At 51.9% G+C, this 19,399-nt stretch overlaps 7 protein-coding genes across 7 annotated transcripts; 3 read left to right on the top strand and 4 right to left on the bottom strand.

The window, feature by feature from the left end:
* Positions 1–120: 120 nt before the first annotated feature.
* On the bottom strand, positions 121–1,330 carry CGCS363_v012743 (uncharacterized protein; the record flags this gene model as incomplete). The annotated part of the gene is made up of 4 exons (XM_036644592.1): positions 121–250; positions 313–735; positions 785–988; positions 1,041–1,330. The coding sequence occupies 4 exons, from the start codon at positions 1,328–1,330 to the stop codon at positions 121–123; spliced, it is 1,047 nt and encodes a 348-aa protein (XP_036490315.1).
* An 822-nt stretch (positions 1,331–2,152) lies between these two features.
* CGCS363_v012742 (uncharacterized protein) lies at positions 2,153–3,314 on the bottom strand (the record flags this gene model as incomplete). The annotated part of the gene is made up of 3 exons (XM_036644591.1): positions 2,153–2,413; positions 2,494–2,998; positions 3,142–3,314. The coding sequence occupies 3 exons, from the start codon at positions 3,312–3,314 to the stop codon at positions 2,153–2,155; spliced, it is 939 nt and encodes a 312-aa protein (XP_036490314.1).
* A 2,692-nt stretch (positions 3,315–6,006) lies between these two features.
* CGCS363_v012741 (uncharacterized protein) lies at positions 6,007–7,878 on the top strand (the record flags this gene model as incomplete). Its single annotated transcript, XM_036644590.1, has 1 exon — positions 6,007–7,878. The coding sequence occupies one exon, from the start codon at positions 6,007–6,009 to the stop codon at positions 7,876–7,878; it is 1,872 nt and encodes a 623-aa protein (XP_036490317.1).
* Positions 7,879–8,046: 168 nt separating this feature from the next.
* Positions 8,047–9,030, bottom strand: gloB (Hydroxyacylglutathione hydrolase; the record flags this gene model as incomplete). Its single annotated transcript, XM_036644589.1, has 1 exon — positions 8,047–9,030. One exon carries the CDS (start codon positions 9,028–9,030, stop codon positions 8,047–8,049), a length of 984 nt encoding a protein of 327 aa, XP_036490316.1.
* A 762-nt stretch (positions 9,031–9,792) lies between these two features.
* On the bottom strand, positions 9,793–11,202 carry nadA-1 (NADH-dependent flavin oxidoreductase nadA; the record flags this gene model as incomplete). Its single annotated transcript, XM_036644588.1, has 4 exons — positions 9,793–9,837; positions 9,902–10,246; positions 10,303–10,970; positions 11,025–11,202. 4 exons carry the CDS (start codon positions 11,200–11,202, stop codon positions 9,793–9,795), a joined length of 1,236 nt encoding a protein of 411 aa, XP_036490784.1.
* Positions 11,203–14,410: 3,208 nt separating this feature from the next.
* Positions 14,411–15,353, top strand: glcA-1 (Glucan endo-1,3-beta-glucosidase A1; the record flags this gene model as incomplete). Its single annotated transcript, XM_036644587.1, has 2 exons — positions 14,411–14,865; positions 14,921–15,353. 2 exons carry the CDS (start codon positions 14,411–14,413, stop codon positions 15,351–15,353), a joined length of 888 nt encoding a protein of 295 aa, XP_036490785.1.
* A 668-nt stretch (positions 15,354–16,021) lies between these two features.
* Positions 16,022–18,848, top strand: vpr-3 (Minor extracellular protease vpr; the record flags this gene model as incomplete). The annotated part of the gene is made up of 4 exons (XM_036644586.1): positions 16,022–17,318; positions 17,383–17,394; positions 17,470–18,178; positions 18,233–18,848. 4 exons carry the CDS (start codon positions 16,022–16,024, stop codon positions 18,846–18,848), a joined length of 2,634 nt encoding a protein of 877 aa, XP_036490776.1.
* Positions 18,849–19,399: the final 551 nt, after the last annotated feature.

The following is a 19,399-nucleotide window of genomic DNA, read 5'->3' as shown; positions in this document are numbered from 1 at the left end:
CGGGGCAAGTCGATCCACCAATTACAGGGGCATCCGTCTGTCATGCCGTCAAAAGAAGCGGAAATGCAATTTAAGAATATCATTTCTTTGCTATGTTATAATAAACAGGCGGTCTATCGATCAGTAAGGCTTGACACCAGCAAGCTTGAGCAACTTATCCGTGACCTCAGGCTTCTCAAATGGCTCCGATCGGTACTTGGGGCAAACCTCGCCATTCCTCTTTGGCTTGTCCTGTGAAGGGCGGATATTGCTACCGGCGGTCAGCTAATGCACGATCGGGAGCTCAACCGAGAAATGAAGGTGAAAACTCACCAATGAGGCCAATGCGTGGTCCCATACCAATTCTCGAAACAAAACTTCTTCGCCTCAAGAGCCTCGTCCGTCGCGAACTTGCGTGGGGTCATGCAGATGTACTGTACGTGTCTGATCTGGTCGCCCTCCGGGAAGCGGGCGTAGTGCATCGTGCGCGAGTCCCAGAGGACGAAGTCGCCAGGTTCCATGTTGACCTTGAACAGCTCGCAACCCTTGCTCTCGAACCACTTAACGTCCTTCTCGCTAAAAAGGAAGAGGTCCATGAACTTGATCTCAGGGGGCGGGGCGTCTTCGTGGTCGGCGGACTCGCGCTTGTGAGCGAAGAACTCGTCAAAAAGCTTGGCGGAGCCCCTCATGAGCATGAGCCCACCGTCTTTGGGACCGTTAGGGGCGAAGTTGAGGAGACCCTGAACAGCTTGCATTCTGATATGTGTGAGAGACGTCATTAGGATAAACCATTGGCTCAACTCACCCTTTCCTCTCGGGGTTCTGATCGCAATGTGGCCAAGGGCTCCAGGTAATGTCTTTGCGGTTCGGCATGGAGATGTTCATGCCGTCGAATGAAGTGATGAGCTCCTTGGTTTCCCAGAGCTTCTCAAACACCTCGATAATCTTGGGCTCCATTCGGGCTTCCCAGGCCATCTTCTCGTGGGACGCGCCATATGCGGAGTACATACTGTTCATGAGGTCAGCATTGCGAGTTAGACTTTTGTGATGTAAACACTCACCCTCCCTTGAAGCTCACAGGGAGATGATCAGCAGTCCATGTCGAAGGGTCCTTGTCGTCAAAACCAAGATCAAACTTCTTCAACCACTCAATCTGCTTATCGCAATAGTACTGAGCTCGTTCCGGCCTGATGACGTTCTTGATGACCACACAGCCGTTCTTGTGAAACTCGTCGCGCCAGTCTCCATAGTGCTTGTCTGTGTCAAATGTGACAAGATCTTTGGTCTCGAATTGTGTGGCGAATGTCCTCTTGACCTCAGTGTCGGTCACTGTCTGCGTCTCCGTGGCCATGTTTGTGAAGTGAAAGTAATTTGTCCTACGATTGGGCTAAGATGCAGGAACTTGATGATGGGGTTGCGATGACAACGTCGGACAGGTGTGAGGATCAGCAGTTTGAGTCTTTCACTTCGCAGCGAGGAAGGCGTCTGTTATAAGCCACCAGCTTCATTTCATTGTCGCTATGAAGGCCTCATGTCGGCCCTCGTGACCATTCGTAAGCCCCCGAAAGTAAGTGTCCGTGGTGCCGAGCCCCGTTCGGGGAAGGTCTGGGCCGGGCCGGGTAGTCGGTTCGGTTCGGTTCGGGAGTTGTGGGTATGCAAGAAGCGCGTTGTCGATCCCCCATCCGGGCCAAAGAGGCCGGCATGAAGTCTTTGGAGACTGATGTGATCTCACGCGGGGTAAATAACGGGGACTAGCATAGGAGAACAACGTCGTGTGGTAGCGGAGACTGCCTCCATCGTGCATAGATCTTGCCACATTCCCGGGACGGAAGCGCTTGACGCCACAGCTGGAAAGTAGAACCCTGGTAGCCGAATAAATGGAGTCCCGCCCTTGCAAGATGAACCCTATCGTCTGTCAACTAAGCGCATCTGGAAGATGTTCTACGACCACTCAAGCACAGTAGGAAGCGGCTTAAGGTGGCCATCATGTCCAATCATGGCATAAATCATGTTCTATTTAATTCCAGGTGGTCTTGCACCATCTAGAGTCTTCTCCAGGAACAGATCTCCACAAGTCAACAGTCTGGAAACAAAGGAGAATACAATTAGAACAGCCAAGAGCCGTGCAAAGGTTTCACCCGTGATCGTTGACAGAATTTTCCTCAGATGTGGTTTATGTTCGATCTTCCCAAACACGCCCCTCATCTTCTTCTTCCTGGTAATGCAGTCTTGACAACCCGTATGCGTCGTTGGAAGCCAAAGTGTAGAAAAGCATCAGAGCCGCGAACGTAGTCCAGATAGCGAGGATAGTGTCGATGATTCCAACGTAAGCCGAGCCCCACCAAACCATCGCCAACGACATCACGGTGGTGATAAAGCCCCAAATTCTTGCAACGAGCCAAAGGGATACTGCGATGAGCAAAAGGGTGGCAGCCTAATGAAAAATGAACAAGTTAGTAAAGAGAGTTCATCTGCGAACTATCCCGTCGTTCGTTTCAAAAGGAAGTCTCTCACCTTCTGAACAGGGCTACCCCTGGCCTTTCTCTGAGCCTGAAAAGCATAGATCGTCATGCCGACGGCAGAAATCAGAAACATGCAGTTAACGCTAGCTGACATATACTCATAAGCCAATGACAACCTGATCGCGTTGTCCCAATCTCCTCGCACGTAGCGATCCCTCCCTGGTAGAACCTTGAACATGATCTGAGAGGCGATATAGCAGCAGAAGACTGCTACCTCTACGAGAGCAATCAGAGCTGACCCGCCAAATACTACCTTTCTGCGAACGGAAAAGGTCCTGGAGTCATCAGTCGTAGCACTGCCACGGAGCTGATCCAGGGCGTGGGCGAGGAAGAAGAAGGCAAGAAGAAGGGCGAGTTGCCCCAGTGTGCTAAGCAGCGAGCCGACAATATAAATGTAGGGAGTAGTATAATCTGGGCCAAAATAACCCTTGCCGTTTTGCCGCTGGGAGTATTCGACCGCGTAGATAATCCAGCAGACGAGAATAAGAAGTTGGGATCTTTTGAAAATCGACAAAGTCAGCATCTTATCGACCGAGGAGGTTACGCCACGCATGTTCGAGCAGATGCCCTGTGAGCTTGTATGACATGTAGCCCGCAGTGTCGAACACTGCGCACTGAAAAATGAAGAGAAGACACTCACATGCTCCAGAGTCCTAAGGCTGCTTTGGTAAAGTCGACCCATCGGCGCGTGGGGTCATGCTTGGCTCCGAGTTTACGAAGAGCAAGAGCAGAGACCCCCAAGGCCGGGAGGATGACTAGTCCCGACAGGACACTTCGGACTATGTATCCTGTTATGTACGGTTGCCAGTCCATGTTGAATTTTCTCGCTCGATTCGAATTATGTCGTGGTATGTTAAGAATTAAGGGATTATGGTGTTGCTAGTCGAACTTTGGGTTGTTGCCGAGACGATCTTGAATTCATGGAGCAATAAAGTCACAGAGGATCGGGTCGACAACAAGCTTAAGTATTACCCCAAATCAAAACCAGACATGTGAGCCCACGATCTTGGCGATTCACCATCCAGCTATGGACCAATGTGCTGTCGATTCGAGCCGGTCTCTCACCCTGGCCGGGCGACTGCTGTGCCGCATTAGCCCCTGTCCTCGTAGGCTTTAGCCCCGTAGAGATGGGCCAGGCTAGACTGAGTTGGGTAGCATACACGGCTTCAGGGCACACGGCCAAGGAAAATTCGATGACATAGAGCCTGTAATCGCCAACGAAAATGTGCAAAAGAAATGTCATCGCCCTATGCGGTTGGTCACCCGCACACGGCCCGCTTCACTCGTGGGGCGGGCGCAAAGCTGCGCCCCTCAAACGACCAGTTGAATCGGTAGCGACTTAAAAAATGCAGGCAGCAGTCAATTATTACTCGGAAAACATCAGTTGTGAAAGTGACTGCCTGACAGGATCCCGTGATGTTGAAATAACGTTGTGGTTCTAAGGAGTCGGGTCCTGAGCCACGTGCGCATGATTCGCCTTCGATTGTAACTTGGGCTGCCACGCTGCCAGGGTTAGATCGTAAGACATCCTTTGCGTTCGGTGGCCAGCAGGCCCCATATTTCAAGCGTATCAGTCGTATCTGCATCTAGGTGGCTGAGGCTCACTGCATTGCTATCGAGTCCAACTCACCCAACCTTCTCAAAACACTGTCTTCAGGCTTCCTCAACTGGCGGATCGCCCAGAGAAGGCTTCAAACATCTCCAAATAATCGGCTGAAATCTATCTTAGTCTAAATTTGAAACTCAAACGCCCTGTGAACTGGAAAGCCAGGGGCTGTGGGCCGATTCCTCGTTGCAATAGATCCTTCGCCTCGTTGGATAGTCATCTTTGATGCATTTCACACATGTCGTTGACATCAGCGAGGCCCTTTTTCTAGAAGCCACTCGCGTATATTCCAGAACTCATAATGGATAGGCGCGGAACTTCCAAGACACCACAGCGGAACTCTTTCATTCGCAGACACAGAGGCATTTCAGTTCGAGGACACTCCAGGGCTTACCAACGCCACAGGCAAGGTACTGAATCGAATCCAGGACACTCTTAAAAGACATTTGCTCTCCAGTTGAATACTTCTAGCTAACCTAGCAGAGACCTACAGAGTGCCTATATTTAGTCTAATACTCACTCTTTGATTTTCATCAGTTTATATACTTCTTTACTAATTTTTCTACTTTTATTCCACATCATCTGTTATTACTATTGTGGTTATTCCCGTCGTCGTCGTCGTCTTTGCCCACCAACCGCCTAATAGATGCAAGTTTTCGCCCGCATAGCAAAACTCAGGAGCGCTCGCGCTCTAACTCTACAAGTGGACACAGCGTAGAGACCTTGGGTAACAATTAGAATTCAGTCTCTAGCGTACTTGAAAATCGAACATCGTTAAGTATGTGTACTGCGTGCCGGAGTTCGAAAGCAATAATAGCCTGTGGTGGACTTGCCAATGGTGCTTGATACGATCCACGAATGAGAACCTTTGTCAATTTGACCAACATACGCACATTGAGACAAGTTGAGTAAACTCATTTCAAGGTTGTCTAATTGCATTTGGGAGGTCTCGGGACAAAAGGACCGAAAGCTGCAGAAATGACAAACATGTATCGCCATTGATAGCAACTCTCCCAACAGGCTATTCTGATAAATTCTTCCCGTCACGATAACAAGTCGAAGCGTGCGAGTTAGATGTTTACGCTTGCAACTTTGAAGTTGGTGTCCCTGAAGGGCTGCATTGCTTGCTCACTTGGTCTGTGTTAAATCAGCAACACTGTCTAAACACAGCAACCGCCGTGCCGAAAGTGCCGAATGGTAGTCATACATGTAGTTAGTCAAGACGCAGAATACTAATGTTACTTATCGCAACTTAGCGGCGAGATTTGACTGGACATGATTTCTATGCTTTCAGCTCTTGATCTACGCGATGCAACCTTCTCGTCATGTCTTGCAGCTCTCTGCATTCAAGCCCACGATGGAAATAGTACTTCCGCAACCGACCTTCTATCGCTGCAAGTTTCCTTGGCTTAGCGTCAACAGTTACATCCAATGTGACCATCATCGGCACACAATTCCAGGCAGATCCTCAAAAGCGGGCAAAAGCTTGCTGAGTGCCGCGCCAATTGAGTCGTGGCCCGCGTCTACCCCGACATGCGGGGGACACCAGTCAGGGGTTAGCCTGCATAAGCCCTGGATTAACATGCCATCAGTAATTGACTGCAACCTCCCCTCCGCTACCGAGGATGCGCACCAGTAGTGGACGAGTCTGAACGGTGGCAGTGGACCGCTGAGCATCACGAGATCCGCTCTATTGAACCAAGCTAAGTTCGCCTTCGTATTCCCCACGGGGAACGATAAAGACCGCTAAGATTACCCGTCATGCCCATCTAGTATAATAAGCAGGGATGTCCACGTTATTTCGACGGGCTTTCCGTGATGTTATTAGGCTCGACAAATCTTCAAGACAACTCCCTTGGTTTCTGATCATCGTTGGCTTCAGCGTCTACCGCTAGCAAGATGTGGTTAAACGCGCAAACCTGCCAGGGTCTGGCAGCCCTCGCGCTCTCCCTGCTGTCTGCAGGGGCAAATGCTCAGGCAGTGCCTCCTGTGAACCAGGAGAAGGGAGTCTCGGCTTGGGCCTTTGACATGAGCGAAGTCACTCTCAGCAGCGGGCGCCTCTTCGACAACCAAGCCCGTACCCTCACCTACCTGAAATGGGTCGATGTCGAGCGGCTGCTTTACAACTTCCGCAAGAACCACGGTCTGTCTACGAACAACGCGCAGACCAACGGCGGTTGGGATGCCCCCGACTTTCCTTTCCGGACGCACTTCCAGGGCCACTTCCTCAACGCCTGGGCTTTCTGCTATGCTCAGCTGCGCGACACCGAGTGCAAGGACCGGGCGACGTACTTTGCGGCCGAACTCAAGAAGTGCCAGGAAAACAATGCAAACGTCGGCTTCAACACTGGTTACCTCTCCGGATTCCCCGAATCTGAGATTACTGCTGTCGAGGACCGCAGCTTGTCCAACGGCAACGTCCCATACTATGCCATCCACAAGACCATGGCCGGCCTTCTCGATGTCTGGCGCCACATTGGTGACACCAATGCTCGCGACGTGCTTCTGGAAATGGCTGCCTGGGTCGACCTCCGCACGGGGAAGCTCACGTACGCTCAGATGCAGAACATGATGAGCACCGAGTTTGGTGGCATGAACGAAGTTATGGCGGACATCTTCCATCAGACCGGTGATCAACGCTGGCTCACAGTTGCTCAGCGTTTTGATCACGCGGCGATCTTCGACCCTCTTGCGTCCAACCAAGATTCTCTTAACGGATTGCACGCGAACACGCAGGTCCCCAAGTGGATTGGTGCTTCTCGTGAGTACAAGGCCACTGGAACAAGCCGCTACCAAGACATCGCCCGCAACGCATGGAACATCACCGTCAGCGCCCATTCGTACGCCATTGGAGGAAACAGTCAGGCAGAGCACTTCAGACTTCCCAATGCCATTGCTGGATTCCTGAACTCGGATACCTGCGAGGCTTGCAACACTTACAACATGCTCAAACTGACGAGAGAGTTGTGGTTGACCAACCCGAGCGCTACTCACTACTTTGACTTCTACGAGAGAGCTCTCCTGAACCACCTTCTTGGCCAGCAGGACCCCTCAGATAGTCACGGCCACATCACGTACTTCACTCCATTGAATCCTGGCGGCCGTCGTGGTGTCGGCCCTGCTTGGGGCGGCGGTACTTGGAGTACCGACTATGACTCGTTCTGGTGTTGCCAGGGAACCGGTCTTGAGACCAACACGAAGCTGATGGACTCCATCTACTTCTACGACAACTCCGCTCTCTACGTCAACCTGTTCGTCCCGTCGGTGCTTCGCTGGACTCAACGAGGTGTTACCGTCACCCAGACAACTGACTTCCCCCGTGGTGACACCACTACTCTCAAGGTCTCTGGTTCTGGACAGTGGACCCTTAGAGTTCGCATTCCGTCGTGGACTTCAGGCGCCCAGGTCACCGTCAACGGACAAGCTGTCACTGCAACGTCTGGCGCATATGCTGCGATTGATCGCACTTGGGCTGACGGCGACACCGTTGTCGTCACGTTGCCGATGAAGCTGCAGACGATCGCCGCCAATGACAACCCCAGCATTGCGGCACTGGCGTTCGGCCCGGTCATCTTGAGCGGTAACTACGGCAGCGACACGCTTTCTGCTGTGCCGAATTTGAATTTGGCCTCGGTCAAGAGAAGCGATACGACTGGTCTTACTTTCACTGCAACTGCAGATGGAAAGACAGTGGACCTTGGCCCGTTCTACGATGCCCAGGGATTTAACTACAATGTCTACTGGTCTGTCAGTGGCAATCTGCCGGCCTAGAGCAATGTTCAATGCAATCTTAGCGAGGGCACGCATGTAAAAAAGAGCGTTTCGATGGATTTCATGTAAATACTTCTTTGGACAGTGTGCACGTACGTATCGACAGTCAACCGAGACTAAATACATATTAAGTGGTTGATACCAAGCTTGGGCTACCTGCTTCCACCCTCAGATATGCAAATCTTGACCATCCCTAGCGGCCTTAACACGCACACACTGCGCCATAACCCGCAGATAGCGGTCGTACGCGTCGGTCCCGATGACAAAAGGATGCTCGCCTCCTGCAGGTCTGTGATCAAGGAGATCGAAGCTGTACAGAGACCGATCCTGTGTCTGATGATTTGCCACAAGCGTGTCCACGCCCGCCTTCGTAGCCAAGTCTGCGAAGCGATTGAACGAGTTGATCTGATTTTCCTTGTCCGTGGCAGTGCTTGGGATACCGCCTCCACCGTAGAGACCAGCTGTGTGCTCGACGCCATTGTCGTATAGCTTGAAGATGGAGGAAAGGGTGCCAGGGGTATGGCCCGGTGTGACGTAGAATTTGATTGACACGTTGCCGAAGGTGAGCTCGTCTCCTTCAGCAATAATTTTATCCTCGACAGGCCCGTTATCCAGTTTGCTCAAGGTCTCCCAAGCCGGGGCTGACGCATATGTGGACGGACTGTATGTGTCTTGCAGATACCGTGCCCCACCGTAGTGATCGAAATGCTCATGGGTAATGATAAGATGCTTGATGTCGCTGCCAGAGAAGCCGAGCGCCTCCAGGCCAGGGACAAGAATCTTCTCAGCCTCTTCCGCGTTGTCCAAAGCGTCAAAGACCACCAGCCCATCTCCCGTGTCATAAGCCCATGCCGAGACGGCGCTCTGCCCAACGAAGTAGAAACGATCAAAGACCTCGCGAGGTTGGATGAAACCAGGAGTCTGAGCTGCGTTGGAAAGGACGGGGTAGACTTGACCGAGGATACATCGATGGCCGTAGTGAGCAGACAGATCTGGACCGGCAAGAGTACGGGCTTCGGCTAGCCATTTTGTAACGTTCTCCTTCTGTTCGTTGGGGAAAGTCGTGACATTGAATAGATCTGAGAGGTCAGCCTGCACGTGGCTGGCGGAGAGAACCAAGGCGCCAAACTGGAACAGAAAGCTTGACTTCATATTTGCGGTGGACAACGATATTGCGAGCTCACATGCAACGTCTGAATATTCCCAAAAACAAGTCTAGAAACCTGTATTTATACTAAAGTACCTCCTAAGCCATTTTGGTGCGTGATCCTCCGGCAAGATGAGCAAGTCTTGGCTGCGGGGTGACTTGTCGACCCGTCGGAGCCGACATTTCTCTTAATGGATTGTGAGGTTACATGCAATCCGAAATGCCCCAACTTAAGTGGAAGGTCACAACCAAATTGGGATCCTTCACGATGATCCGAGTGACTGTTTGCGGGCAGGATAAAAATCCGGGGAACGGAAAAGTGGATTTTGCGGAGAGAATGAGGGGAAGAAGTGGCCGGCATTACCAAGCGGGAAGGGTTCCAGTCGACCATGTTCAATTGCAAGTTCGGTTGAAGATGCCCGATGATTGTAAGTGATGAATTTGCGGAGTTGAATTTGCCCGCATGCATCGTTGACCGCCGTTCGGTTTATGCATGTCCGTTAGTTTACCGAGGATCTGGATGAAAGGCGCCTCTTTGCGACCTCCTAGCCTTTTTCATCTCCAGCGTACGGATACCTCCCGGTAAGAGGCTAGACAAATCACTGGAACCAGCGAATCAAAGGCTAAAGCATCATGTCAATTCCAGAAACCCACAAAGTCCTGGCATGGTTTATGACTAAGTCGCAAAGAATCTCTCTATCCACGTGGTATCACACTCTACTTCTTCTCTAACTCCAACTCTTGGGTCTATCGCTCGCTCACCCTATCTACAGCTTCAGTCCCATCTTGCGAATCTCACCTCCATACCAAGCCTACAAAGATGTGTTAGCTCGTTGCAACTTTCCAGTCTGATGCGTGACGACATGGAGAACTTACCGACTCAGCGCCAGCGCCGATGGCCTTAATTCCGAGCTTAGTAGCAATCCAAGGTGCCTCAATCTTTCTCGCGTACAGCTTGGCATCTTCATCTTTCACATCAGCAGCCAAGATGGTGTTCTTGGGCAACAGAGGGTTGAGGACTGCCGGTCTTCCAACGCCAATGATGTCACAGGCTTTGCTGGAGAGAGCAGCATCCATACCCTGACGAGTTCGGAAGCCACCAGTGACCATCAGAGGAACATCTGGGAAGTCGTTGCGGATGGCCTTGGCGAACTCGAGGAAGAAGGCCTCGCGAGCCTTCGTGCGCTCGGACTTCTTCTCATCGGCGACACCAGTAGACATCTGATTCCAACGTAAGTGATGATGCCTCTCGGTTCTAGTCAGTGTCAGTAACTTACCAAAGGATCTTCATAGGTGCCACCGCTAATCTCGAGGAAGTCAACGCCAGCGTCCGTGATCAGCTTTAACTGCTCAATGCACCCAGCAAGCTCGGCTTGGGACTGGTGGTCAACCGAGTTGAACTTGATGCCGACACAGAACTCCTTCGGGACTGCGGCGCGAATAGCGCGGATGACCTCCACAACAATCTTGGCGCGTCCAGCGTATGAGCCGCCATACTCATCAGTGCGCTGGTTGATCTTCTCTGACATGAACTGAGCCAGGAGGTAGCCATGGGCGGCGTGAATCTCAACACCCGCGAAACCTGCGTCGGAAGCGAGCTTGGCCGTAAGCGCGAAGCGGCGGACCACGTCCTTGATGTCATCAATGGTCATCTCACGCGGTGTGCCGAAGAGGAGCGAGTTGATCAGACGCGGGATGAAACCATCTCCAAGGTTCAGCGGCACCGGGCTGGGGCACAATGCCTTCTCGCGGAATCCACGCTTGCCAGCACCCAGAGGCGATTGACGGCCAGGGTGGTTGATCTGTACAATGGTCGGGGTACCGTTGCGGTTGCAGGCGGCGGCCCAGGACTTCCAGGCCGAGAGCATGCGCTCATATGGAATCGTTTCGTTGTAAGCGACATCAGAAGGTGAGCCCAGGTACTTGATATCGACCTGCACGTTGCCTGTTGTTGGTGAGCAAGTTAAGAGCTTCATTGATGACTAAAGAATTTACATACCAGTCATCACGAGACCCCATTCACCCTCTGCCCATGTTGAATATGCGGTTTGCATCGCTTCGACTGGCAAACCGTCCTTGTCGGCCCAATTCTCAGCCATGGCGGCCTTCGAGAGGCGGTTCGGCAGAGTGAGGCCGCATTTTAGCGTCAGAGGCTTCGCGATAGCAGTGTTTGACATATTGGTGTCTAAGGTTGTGTTTCTCTGAGATCTTTTGCGTAACGTCGCAATGGAAACTCGTGAAGGAATCTTTGTCCCCTTTATCGAAAGCGAGACGCTGTTATTTGATGCTGAATGAAGTGCTAGCTGTTTTAATCTGCTCAACTGAAAAAATTCTCTTTATCTATCTTCACTTGATTGTCACCATCGCACGGCCTCGGCCCACAAAAGGGGACTCGATCCCAGAAGAAACGGGGTGGAAAGTCGGATTACAAAGACAGAACATTATCGCATCATGGCACGGCGAAACGGGAGGCTCCACAACCCGACGGAGAAGACTGCCCGTGAACTGTGCTTTGTGAAACTTGTGCCGAGGTATCGCTAATCACGAATGACGCCAGCTTCAAGTCAGTTAGACTGAGTGGTGCGGAGGAATAATCCCGCCGATTCAACCCAGCGGAGCAGCAACGCAGCGGACTTGAAAAAGACGGGGGAGCTTGGGGCAAGTAAAAACTCCGCACTGCTCGGACTTACGTTGGATGGACCGACTCATGAAAGTGGACTATGAAATTTCGATGGATTAAATTGAACGAGACTCCCGCGAATTCCAGAATGCACCGTCCGCTCTCTGCCGAAGAAGCGGATCATCGGAGCCAAGTCAACCGGTGGATTACGCCCCGGATGTCTTGCCGCAGGATCCCGTTTCCGTGCCGCTCGAATGCCGGGTGACTGTCAGCACTCTGAAAAGACAACGGCGGGCCGTTTCTCGGAGACAGCCTATTATTCCTGCGTTAGGCTGATTACTTTTCCTGTGACTATTCTACCTTATAGTTGTGCTTCTATCGTCCTCGTCGCTTCTATTGTCGTTATCGCTTCAATTATTGTCTTGCTTCAATTGTGGTCTCGGACAGGAGTCTACACAGGAATAGCCACGTAGACACAGCGAAAACAGGCGGTCTCGTTTCTCGGTGGAGCTTGAAGGGGGTAGTACAGAGTAGTCTGTGGAACTTTCTCCAAGCTTTCTAACTGGATCAATCATTTTATTCTCTATGGACATGTCCAGCGCTCCCATGCATTTCAGAGGCTTCTAGCCCTTTCTTCAACACACGCCACGACGATCGGATCCTCGACACTGTTGCCATTTCAAGCAGCGAGCCACATCCTAATGCACACCATCCACGGAACGACCCGAAGCCATTGCACACATAGCAATAACGTCATTGCCATCTGATTTATTTGTTGACGACCGAATTCGAAACTACTTTTCCAACCAGTCGCTAATACGCACATGCCACAAACATTGCTCCCGTCTTCCGTGCACATAGAAGAAAGAACCCTTTTAAGACGTATTACTTAGGCGACGAGTTGAGGAAGTGGCATACGGCAAATGCCAGTCATCAATCGTAAACCTACCTACGCCGAATGTCGACCCTGAGGTTCAAACCTGCTTTTCCTTCGGCTTCATTACGGACGTGAGCAGAATGGTGATCAGCCGACATCCTGCTGATGCAGAAATCCTGCCAGACTAGATGGACGTTCTCCTTGGCCCTCACGTCTGACCCACGTTGTGTACTACATCGCTTGGCCGTCATAGGAGCGCGTGGAGGATGGAATGCAGCCCCAGTTTCCCCAGATCACCGTTCTTCGGCTCTTACCTCCTGCCCCACGCAGAACTTCGTCAGCTTCCCCGGACTCCGTCCTTGTCCCCAAGCCCGATAATCGGGCCGTTGCGGGGCTCCTTAAGGTCGCCCTCTGTAAGGCCCGGCCATCGCTTCTGCGGGGATGCCGCGCTGGCCCCTGCTCATTTCCCAGTCGTTCACCATCGTGTGCCGCCCGCGTGATTTTGGCAGCGTGAGTCAGGGAAGGTCAGCATCGGTAAAAGTCGCAAGGGTGCCAGACATTACCATGGCCTAAAATCGCTATACATCAAGCCGGCGAAGCACCGAAAAAGAACGGCCAAGACACCTGATCCGGAAGATGAACCGGTTTGCTGTCAACATGAAGCATCGTCCGACACTTGAAAGGAGGGGAATGAGGGGCCGATGATTGACCGATCGTCAGGTACACCAAACAAGCTTAAAATGTGTTCCTCAGTATGGTCCGTTGGCATCCTCCCCGCAAGTTCTGTAGCCATCGCGTGCCTAGCGTCGACCAAGAGGCTGTTGCCGGAAGCATGTGCTAGCATGTCTCCTCCGGTAAAAGCAAACGATTGGAGGTGTTGCTTGACGGCCGAGAGTCCGGCCGCCTCGCTGCCGACTTCCCCGAGAGAAAAGGGGCAGACTCGGCTTGGGGTTACATTTCCAACCCAACCACATGTTACCCTTTTTCTCAGTTAAAAGCCCCCTCACTCTAAATATCAAATCCTTCGCATGCGAACATTTGGTGATGCATTGATTCAATTCGAAAGCTCAAGCGTCATGAGTCTTTTTGGACAGTAAATGATTGAAATATGGTGAAGGGTGTCATCGGCCTCTCCGCTTTTTGACTCGAGGGCCTAGAACAATTCACTGCTCAGCCCTAAAAGGGAGTGGTTTTTTTGAACGCCCCTGTGAGGTCGACAGGGGAATCTTGCCGAAACGCTGTCAAGATTTATCATGGCCGCTCACAGTACCACCACACTACCTGTCAAGATCAGACGAACGCCCGTCTGATGACTAGCGCGTCCATATTTGAGAAATGATATGGTCCATAATCCTCCAATGGCCAAAAGAGAGGCAGTTCTTAATGCCTCTTCTGCTCGATTGGGTGTCGGGTACATCGAGAAGGGCCGGTTCCTGGCCCGTGTCATATGCCATCGTCGGCTTTTGAGTGTGGGGTAGTAGCAAGGAGACAACACCATGACAGGGGTTGCGGCGGGCAGGCTTCTCGGCCGCCCATGATGAAAGGCCGCCCGCGGTGCGCCCAGCGTGGCATCGCGGCGGGAACACCGATGAGTATGGCTAGGTTGTTCAGGGGTTGTTCACCAACTCAGTCCCAAATTGCAAGAGTGAGCTCCAAGACGACAACACGTGCTCACGAACCACCCTGATAGCACCCCATGAGCTCATTTTTTTGAAGTATATAAGACATGAAAGCCTCCAGGTAATGTTCCTGAGAAAGAGCACACCAGCAAGCAATTCCAACTTCATTCACTCTTTACTATTCACTCACTTGACTTCATTCACTCATTCAGTAAGTCTATCAGGTTAAAATACCTCCACGCCCAGACCTTTTCTTACACATCACAGTCATGGTCTCCAACAAGTTTCTCACGGTCCTTGCCGTCGGTCTCCCAGCCATCCAGGCTGCTGTCCCAGAGATTGCCGGCTTCACCCTCACCTGGTCTGACGACTTCGTCGGAACCGCCAACTCCCTGCCGAACACTGCCAACTGGATCATCGACAATGGCACCAGCTACCCCGGTGGCCCCGCCAACTGGGGCACAGGTGAGATCCAGACCTACACCAGCAACGTCAACAACCTCAAGCTTGACGGAAACGGCGCTCTTGCGATCACCGCCATCAAGGATACCGCCGGTGCCTGGACATCGGCTCGTATCGAGACCCAGCGCGCAAACTTCGTTGCCGCTGCAGGCGGCAAGATGAGAATTCAGGCTAGTCTGAACTTGCCCGTTGTCGGCACCAACGGCATTGGATACTGGCCGGCCTTCTGGACCCTGGGCGCCGCTTACCGCGGAAACTACCAGTAAGTACTCGTTCATTCATCGAGTTCAAGACAACGTGATTAACAAAAATTCTAGGAACTGGCCCTCCATCGGCGAGTTTGACATCCTCGAGAACGTCAACGGCATCAACAAAGTCTGGGGTGTCATGCACTGCGGCACCAGCCCCGGCGGCCCCTGCAAGGAGAAGGATGGTCTTGGTGGAAACCGGGAGTGCCCCGGCACCACCTGCCAGGGCAACTTTCACAAGTACACCCTCGAGGTCGACCGCAGTGCTACTCCCGAGGCTGTTAGGTGGTTCGTCGACGACACTTTGTTCTGGCAGGTCACTTCGGATGACCTCCCTGCCGACGTCTGGACCCAAGCTGTTCACGAGCCCCATTTCATTCTTATGAACCTCGCCATCGGCGGCGAGTTCCCCAACAACAACTACGGCAGCACCACTCCCCTGGCTACCACTGTCTCTGGCGCCAGCTTCCAAGCCGAGTACATCGCGGTTTACAATTCCTGAGCTGGGATAGGATGTTCATGGGCGACCACGGCGACATTTCCTTTCTTCATGGGTGATGATTTCTTCTACGTAGAGCTTGCGATTTCCTTACATGTTCTCACTTTTCAACTTGCTTGTACATATGATTTCTTACGATGTGGCACGACGGCCGGGGTCTTGTTTCAAGTTTTACGGCAACGACGGGATCAATAAAAGCGTAGGAATACCACGGATGCTTTCGGCGATCTTCAGTTGAGTGTGATGACAAAGAGGTTGCTGGAATTGCTAAACAGTTTCATCTCAGTGGCCTCTCATTATCTGGAGTTTGCGATCACGAAGCCCATCAGTCCGTTCCTGGCGCCATGCAACCCCGGCTGCATGGTGCTGGCTTGGTGAGTAGCATCAATACCCACAAACCACCCCGAATAGGAAGGTAAATCGACATTTTGCCAATCATCAACGAATCGATCGCAGCAACGGCGCTGGGCATTTCAAGGAAGTCCTCGTCAAGCTGGTCGATACGAGCTTGGCAACATTCCTCGTATCATTCAACATGCATCCTGCTGACCGACAACATGGCCATCTAGTATAGGATTCGCATACCTACCTAGTATTATATAAACCTCCCTGAATATCTCGTTCTTTCAAATGGTTGAACAATTGGAAATTGCTCCAATGGTACTGTCGCCATGAGATTCAAGATCTTTTCGTTGCCGGCCGCGGTTGGTGGTCTCTCGCTCCTGTCGACAATCGCCGCCGCTGACCCCGCTACCACCGTCGCCAATCAACGCTCCAGTTCTTCCGAATCTTCCGAAGACTCCGCGAATGTGATACCGGGAGCTTATGTTGTGGAATGGGAAACTGATGTGGCGGATGCACCCGGCTTCTATCAAAGTCTTGGGTTGGAGATCGAGCATCGACTGGATCTCAAATACCAGCTATTCAAAGGTGCATCATTCCGCATCATTAACGGATCAAATGGTGTATCCAATGGAATCTATGGGATGATAGCAGCACGTCCCGAAGTGAAGTCAATTTGGCCTATCAGAACGATCACAATACCGACAACGAAGCCACTTTATGTTGGGAAAAACAGAACGACTACCTCAGGGCAGTTTGTTGGAGTACACAAGCGGCAAGCCGAGGAGCCCGATACGTACACGCCACACGTCATGACGCAGGTTGACAAGCTGAGAACCGAAGGATATACTGGCAAGGGGATTCGTATCGGAATCGTTGACAGCGGTGTCGATTACACGCATCCAGCTCTTGGGGGCTGCTTCGGAGAAGGATGCATCGTCAGCTACGGTTGGGACCTCACTGGCGACAACTACTTTCCTCCGAATAGCCCTGAACCCGATGCGGATCCTTATGACGGGTGCGTCGGTCACGGAACTCATGTGGCTGGTATCATCGCAGCTCAGGCCAATGAGTTGGGCTTCACTGGAGCAGCTCCCGACGTCACCATTGGAGCTTACCGAGCTTGGGGAGGTAACAGTCTGACAACAAATGATATCCTGCTCGATGCTTTTAATGCTGCTTTCGAGGACGGGAGCGATATCATATCCTGCTCGGCGGGGCAGTATACTGGGTGGGCAAACGATCCTTGGGGCATAGCTGCATCGCGAATTGCAGCACAAGGTGTGTCCGTGATTGTGGCCCCGGGCAACTCTGGCAGATCTGGCATGTTTCTATCGGCGTCACCAGCAACCGGCGTCAATGTAACAGCTGCAGGGTCTGTTGACAATACCATAACGCCTCTCTTGCTCACTGCTGGTTCCTATACGGTGGATAACGCAGCAGGAATCAGAGAGCCGTTTGGTTTCATCAGCGGTGGGCCGGAGTTCGCGGAAAACATCACCTTGCCGCTTTGGTCTGTGAGCAACAGATCTGAATCTGCGAACGATGCTTGCAGTCCTTTGCCGGATAGCACACCTGATCTCGCGTCCAAGATTGTCCTTCTTCGGGTGGCGGACACCTCGGAATGTTAATCATCTACACAAGCCACCAACGTCGCTGCCAAAGGAGGTAGGTATCTATTGTTCTATAGTCAAAGCAACTCGTAAGTCGACCCAACATCCTTTTCTACACATCACTGACTTGAGAAGCTCTATTGCAACAATCTACGCCTATTCAGATGGCATCACCGGCGTTGGGACCGTCACTCCGGCTCAGGGCGCCACTTGGATTAACCTATTGAACCAAGGTTCGAACATCAACATTCACATCGTTGACCCCGCTGCAGCAGACATCCGGTATGAGGCTGTTACCAATGACGTATCTGGTGATCTCACCAGTCTGACCACAGCTTGGGGGCCTACATGGGAGGTGGTATCCAAACCCCAGTTCACTGCTCCAGGTGGAAACATCCTTTCAACTTGGCCCATGGTTATGGGAGAATATTCCGTGCTTTCCGGGACTTCCATGTCAACACCTTTGATTGCTGCAATATTTGCACTTGTCGGTCAAGCGAGAGGAACAACAGATCCTGTCGAATTGCGGAATGTCATCTCATCGACCTCTAGGGCTCGGCCTTGGTTTGATGGAACGAATGTCCACGATATACTAGCGCCTGCACCCCAGCAAGGTTCTGGCGTTGTCCAAGCATACGATGCCGCTCATGCAAAGACGATTCTAAGTGTTAGCGAAATCTCGTTCAACGACACAGAAAACTTCGTCGCGCAGCATACATTCAGCATCCGGAATACAGGCGGGGACGCAGTGATTTACAAACTTGGACACACCAAAGCTGCTACAGCCTACACCTTCGCCTCGGGCTCAAAATCTGCGTCTCAGTTTCCGAATCCGACCGTTGATGACTGGGCCGAACTCTCTTTTTCATCAGAGTAAGTTGAGGTCAGCTGCGAAGAACTATCCCACAAATTTGACATGAGACATAGTGCAATAGGTATATCGGCAGGCTCGTCCGCAGAAGTGACCGTCACAGTGGTTCCGCCACGAAATGTGAATGCGACGCAATTGCCCGTATATAGCGGCCTAGTTACGATCGAAGCCGATAACGGAGAGACGCACAACATCCCATACGTTGGTGTTGCCGGTAGCATGAAAGAAACCCCGGTGTTCCTGGAAGGCCCTGAGTATGGAACCTTTCTCGGCTACTTCAACAATCCCACCGCTCCGAACACCACGTTCACAATACCCCGCCCTGGCACGACGCCGCCGGGAAATGTGGAATATCCGAGCATCCAAGCAAGTTTGCTTTTTGGAACGCAGATGGCTCGAGCCGATGTGGTGGCTCTATCGGAGACGGGGCTTCCCACAACGGCATTTTTCGACATCGAGAGCGTTGGTTTTCTTTCAGGCTTTCCGGAACCTTGGGTTGTGAGGAGAAACTACAGGCTCGGGTTTACGGGAGAGCTCGCGGATGGGACGGTTGTGCCTGAGGGAACCTATAAGATCGTTTTCAGTGGCCTCCGGGTTTTTGGCGACCGCGGAAAGCGTGAAGACTGGGATTTTGCGGAAACATTACCTTTCGTCATCCGATATATCGAATAGAGAAAATTGTCCCACAGTCTGATGGTGCTGCTGGAGAAGTTAAGCAAGATCGGCAGATGTGCAGCAATACAACTATTGATTACACACAAACATCTGGTCTAGGAATTTGGCTCTAGACTGAACGTGTAGAACTTATAATTACATTAGTCCGAGATTAGTATGCTTGGAGTCTGATTACATGCTCTCCGTTGCATACTCGGGTGGGGCATTCGACCGCTGTTTCCCGCAGTCCGACCGACGCCATCTTTCGTCTCATGCATGCCTCATCCACAGGCCCAATCAAATGCTCATGATCGGAGTAGTTTGAACTATGTGATAAACTTTGGAGACGGAATGCCGGGCAAGACCGTGACCGTCTGAACTATTTGAAGCAGATGCCCTGCCTCGGGGGACTCGGTCAAGATGCAGGGACTCAAATGAGAATTTCTCAGATCGGCTTCGCAACCATGGAAGGTATTTCATATCAACTTCTTACCTACAAAACAACCAAAGGCCACAGAGGCGCCGTTCACGTGAATGGCATGGTGTACGATCTCTGCGACGTCGTCTCT

The sequence above is a fragment of the Colletotrichum siamense genome (assembly GCF_013390195.1).
Source record: "Colletotrichum siamense strain Cg363 chromosome Unknown KSG_Cg363_contig08, whole genome shotgun sequence".
Taxonomy (NCBI): Eukaryota; Fungi; Ascomycota; class Sordariomycetes; order Glomerellales; family Glomerellaceae; genus Colletotrichum; species Colletotrichum siamense.
Note: the sequence above shows the minus strand (reverse complement) of the source record. Positions and strands in the feature narration are given on the sequence as shown.